Source organism: Silurus meridionalis, chromosome 13 (assembly GCF_014805685.1).
Source record: "Silurus meridionalis isolate SWU-2019-XX chromosome 13, ASM1480568v1, whole genome shotgun sequence".
NCBI lineage: Eukaryota > Metazoa > Chordata > Actinopteri > Siluriformes > Siluridae > Silurus > Silurus meridionalis.
Genome location: NC_060896.1, coordinates 5,429,557 through 5,434,987, shown reverse-complemented (window position 1 = coordinate 5,434,987; position 5,431 = coordinate 5,429,557). Strand labels below are relative to the sequence as shown.

The following is a 5,431-nucleotide window of genomic DNA, read 5'->3' as shown; positions in this document are numbered from 1 at the left end:
CAACAAGAAAATCTGAACAGGCAATGCCACAAAAAAAACATCTACATCCACTATTTCATAGTAATCAGTCCTTCAACCACACAGACACCTTTTATATAAAGATTAAAAGAAATGTCTGACTTTTCCAGCCGTAGGTGTTTCATCCCTGAACTGTTACCACAAATTTGAATGTGCATGAAGTCTTCGAATGTAGTTGAATGACATTTTCCTTCCAATGAATTAAAGACCCAAACCTTGTTCCTGCATGATGTCCCAGTGCACAAAGCCATCTCCAAGAAGATATGGGTTGGCGTGGAAGATCTTGAGCGAGCTGCTATAAAGCACCGACCTCAACCCTATTAAACACCTTGTGCATGAATGACAACACCACGAGTAATAATACGTTAAAATTATGCTGTATTTACAGTGGAGAAAGTTAGAGCACACAGCATGGATACATGATCATTTTTTTCAACAGAAACATAAAAAAAAAAAAAAACAGAATTTTCATTTTATCAAAAAAAAAAAAAAAAACTCCTGAGAAATAACATTGGCCTTTAATTATACAGCTGCTCTAAAGGACAAGCCCCCTGCTGGTAAAAGCACACCATGGCTTTAAATTACAAAAAGAAATGAAATAAATCATTCAGGAGACACACACGGAACTCGCTCATGTGATTATGTGACCAGAAATAGCATTTGGCAAATGCTTCAATAAATCTGGCTGATCGATAATCGGTGAAATCTGGAAAAAGAAAAAAATCCAATCATATAAAACCACTAATTTCTCATATTAAAATTATTAGACATCATATATACTGCGAGCTGCACCCTGAGACTGAACCAGATACAAATTTGTAAAATGTAATAATCTGCTTTCAAGGTATTTTGTAACTCTTTTTCTTGTACATTCCAGTTAAAAAGCTCTTTTTTTTTTTTGCTGAAATTTGTAACTATATAACAATCTATAACAAAAGAATCTTAAGTTTAAAAGTTGTAAAAAAGAATTAAGAAAACCATATAAAAACAAAATTGCTGGTTTGCCAAACAGTTTTTCAGAATTAAACTTTAAAACGAAATCGGTCTCAGTATCGTCTCCAGCGTCCGTCTCTCGGCTCTCTGCGTCGGTCAGGTGTATAATCTCGGTTTCGGCCTCCGCTGCGATCATCATGCTGGTAGAAGTCGTTTCTCCGGTGCCGCTCGCCGCTGCCGCTCCCATGCCCGTGGTGGCCAGCGGAGTCTTGCTGGTGGGCGGGCCTTTGGTTCCAGGGGGCGGGGCTGTCTTTTTGCCAGGAGCTCCCTGAGCCACCTCTGAACTGTTGCTGCTGCATGCCGAGCTGAAACGTGCCGGCCAACTGCTGCATCTGGACCTGCCACATGTTGTTCCTCTGAGAAAGAGAGAAAACGCACTACATGGACAAACGTTTTCTGACACCTGACTTTCCAGTCATTTGTGGATTCTCTCCAAATTGTTAACACAAAGCTGGAGGCACAAAATTGCAGTATACGCAATGTCCCTGTGCACAAAGCCAGCTCCATGAAGATATGGTTTGGACAGGAAGATCTTAAATGGCCTGCTATTGAGCTCTGATCTCAACCCTACTGAACACCTATGGGATGAACTGGAACACTGCAGCCCAGACCATCAATACTTGACTTTACTAACACTATCTGCATAATTTGAAACTAGTTTTAGAGTCACAAGGAAACTAATTGTAGAGGACCGACCCTTCTGATTGGTCGAAAAGAGTTGGTTTATTTGCTATTAGAGCATACCCAAATTTCCTGACAGGAAAGTCTTCAAAACGGAGTCTTTCTTACTACGTTGGTAACCTGAATTTACTTCATTAATGAAGGCCTGTAAAAGAGCGACTGTTATAGCATCTACTTAGCTAAACACGAACATGAACTAGCTCGTCATTTTTTAATTAATACAAATATAAATGCCGGATTAAATAAAACATTGGGTTATTTAGCTTTAATAGCATGCCCCGTCAGGTTTTATTCGTCACAAGAACAACTGCCAAGTGTGAAATAAACACAAACTGGATTGTGTGAAAGAAAAAAAAAAAAGGGAATCCAGGTTTAATCACCATATAGCCATTTGTGCAGCTTAAATCATGAGCACTCCAAAATATCCGAGAGCAGGTTTTTTTTTTCCACACAGCTTTCAGAGTTAATCTTTGAAATACCCAGTAAAGCCTGTAGGATTAGTATTTTATCATTTCAAATCAGCAGCCATCAGTCGATCCTTGACAGCTCTATTCAAGCCTTTACATGCTTTTTGGTAACTTGTCCCCTTTTTTTTTTTTCTTCTATTTAAGAGCGAACATCGGAGCACTCACCACCGCCTGCTTCTGAAGACTGTCTGGTGAAGCGAAAGACCTCTGAAAGTTCTGAGGAGGAGAAAATGATGGAGAGCTCATCTGATCTGGAGTCCGGTCATGCCTGCATGTCACACATCACATTAACATCAGTTCCACGTGTAAGCGCCGCAGAGTGCTGCTTATTCGGTGCAGATGTGATTGGTGAAGGATACCTGGCAGCACGGTGTGTGGGTGTGCTCGCCGGACTTAGGTTCTGAGAGTTTGCAGGGCTTTTTCCCTCCTGATTTATATGACTGCTGCCTGTTACAAACCCAGAGTCCGGGAAACCATTAGAAATGCAAAGACCGAACATTTCAACTGAGCCACGAGAAGTTTCCTACCTGCTCTGAACTGCAAGTTGAGCTGCCTTCCGTAAAGACGGATCCCCCCAAGCAGGTGCATGCTGTAAGGGACCGAGACTTCATGCTTAAAGTTCACAAAGGCGAACTGTTTCGAATTCCCGTCGTTGTCCCTCGGGATTTTTACTTTGATCAGAGGCCCGGCCTGCAACAGGAAATGGACAGTATGAAAACAATAAATATAGAGATGTAGAGGAAAAATTAATTGGAAGTCCAACAGTTAGGAGCAAAGATACAAATTAATAATGCAGTGGGACATGACGGACTTGTACCTGTATTTAAAAGGAAAATGAAAGTTATAGAGAGCGAGAGAGAGAGAAAATAGGCTCAATAATTCTCTAAAATAAAAACATTTTAACTCATCGAAGTCACATCAGGCCTGACATGAATTGTTTTGGCGATGAACCGGTTAGAATCTAATTACTGAATCAATAGTCAAGAAGTCTTTATCGTCATTTCTACCGGAACCCTGGTGCTACATTTAATAACAGTTACATGCAGAACACAGGGTTAGGGATTAAAGTAAGTGCCCACGCCACGTAAAGTGCATCGTATGCAACCGAGTACAAACAGACACCACAAAAACAGTGTGGGACAGATACACAAAACACAGAATACAAAATATCGCCGACCAGTATATACGATTATACTGCTGTATACTACGATTATACAGTAATGTGCAAAGACTATAAACAAGAGTGTATTTGTAAACAAACACAATGTAGTGCAAAAACAGCATGTAAACAGCACACTATAAAAATTTAAATATTAAATGGTGGTAGAATGGATTGAGATGAGTATTGTGTTTGTGTGTGTGTGTGTGTGTGTGTGTGTGACGTTCAGTTTCAGTTCTGTGTGTTGAGAAGTCTGATTGCTTGAGAGAAGAGAAATAAAATAATAATAATAATAAAAATAAAAAAAATGTTGCACAGTCTGGATGTGAGGCCCGAATGCTTCTAAACCTTTTTCCTGATAGTAGGAGGGTGAAGAGTGTGTGTTGGCTTTGCAGATGTGGTGTGTGGTATAAATGTCCATGATGGAGGGGCGAGAGACTCCAAGAGACTTGTTTTACTATATGGACAAAAGTATTAGGACACCTCACTTTAACAGCTAAATGTGGTTCCTCCCCAAACTACAAAGTTAAAAGGCACACAATTACATGGAATATTGTTGTCAAGCATAAAATGTTCTTTTCACTTCAGAGACCAAAAACTGTTTTAGCATTATAATGCCCCTGTGCACAAAACCAACTCCATGAAGATTTCAGCTGCATGGGTTGAAGTGGAAGTGATCTTCGTCAAGTGTCACGCAAATGATATCTCTGTGTTGTAACATTCTTTCATCCATCCATCATTTAATACGCTCTATAGACAAAAGTATTGGAACACCATTTATAGTTCTTCCCCAAACTGTTGCCACCAAGTCGGCGGCACACGATTGCATAACGTGTCTATGGATACGGTAGAATAAAAAGTTTTCCTTGCACTTGTACTACGACACTGTGCACAAAAGCAGCTCCATGGAGATATTGTATGAAGTGGAGGATCTTTAGTGGCCTTTTATAGATCTCTGACCTCAAACATATTAGGATGAATGTAAACACTGCCTGCACCCCAGACCTCCTCACCTTAACTACATCAGTACCTGACTTTACTTATACCCTGAACACAAGAACACTCCAAAATCTAGTGGAACATCTTCCCAGAAGAGTGGAGGATATTATAACAGGAAGTGGGGACTAAATGTGGAATGGGATCCACACAGCAATCTTATGATCGTATGTACACAAAGGTTTGTCCATGCAGTGTAAATTATAATCGCTTCCTTTGCCAAAACCTGAAAAGCAGTTGGAAGACTTCCAGCCAATCCTGGGATCCCGCAAGATTTAACTAGCCAATCACTGCACAGGGGGGAGGGATTTACAGCAATAATGATGGGGATGAAGAAAACACAATTTCAATACACAGATAAGTTTTAATTGAGTGGAAACAAAACCTAAGCATATTATATATATGCGTTCCTGCACTTCCTCATGGATGTATGTATATATACATCCATATTTATTTTGAATAATAAATTAGCAAGATACAAGCTAGCAATAAATGCTATGCTAGCAGGATGACGTTACAGTGAATAATCACGTATTAGCATTGCAACCTATATACTACACACCCAATAAACACCTGTAAACCTGCTCATAAATCTTATATTCAGTATATTCCAGGTTTTTATTAACGCATGTACGCGCTCATTGATCAGCTGCTAAGACGCTACTTAGAAAACAGCGTTAACTCGCCTGTAAAAACAGCTCAAACAAAAGCTCCTCTGTTACTTGAGAGTCCAAGTTGCCCACAAACAATGTCCGATCTGCTTCATCTGCTATGCCCATTATCTCGCAAAAGGGCAACAGTACAGCTTTATTACCAAAGCGCTCCACGAGACGGGTCGAGCAATGTTTATAGCGATAGACTATTGCCGTAAAACGACTAAGGCCTGCCGTATGTCGCGAGCTACTGTCGTGCTGAGCTTCCGATTTGCGACACTGTTGAGCAATTCTCCTCTTGGCCTTATGAAGACGCTGTTACACATTTCTCAGGGGCTTTGTTATATGGCTTTTTTTTACACAATCAGCAAATAAACAGAAGATATTTGCTTTATTTTGTATTCAGATAGTAACCAACAGATTAATTTGCACCACACTATCGACTGGCTCGCTAGGGACAAACA

The 5,431-nt window shown here is 40.1% G+C and overlaps 1 protein-coding gene across 1 annotated transcript; it reads right to left on the bottom strand.

Moving 5' to 3' along the window:
- rbm7 (RNA binding motif protein 7) lies at window positions 1-5,208 on the bottom strand. Its single transcript, XM_046865072.1, has 5 exons — window positions 5,001-5,208; window positions 2,687-2,849; window positions 2,519-2,606; window positions 2,325-2,427; window positions 1-1,367 (listed from the first exon to the last, which is right to left on the bottom strand). Exons 1-5 carry the CDS (start codon window positions 5,091-5,093, stop codon window positions 1,065-1,067), a joined length of 750 nt encoding a protein of 249 aa, XP_046721028.1. The 5' UTR covers window positions 5,094-5,208; the 3' UTR covers window positions 1-1,064.
- Between the last annotated feature and the right edge of the window lie 223 nt (window positions 5,209-5,431).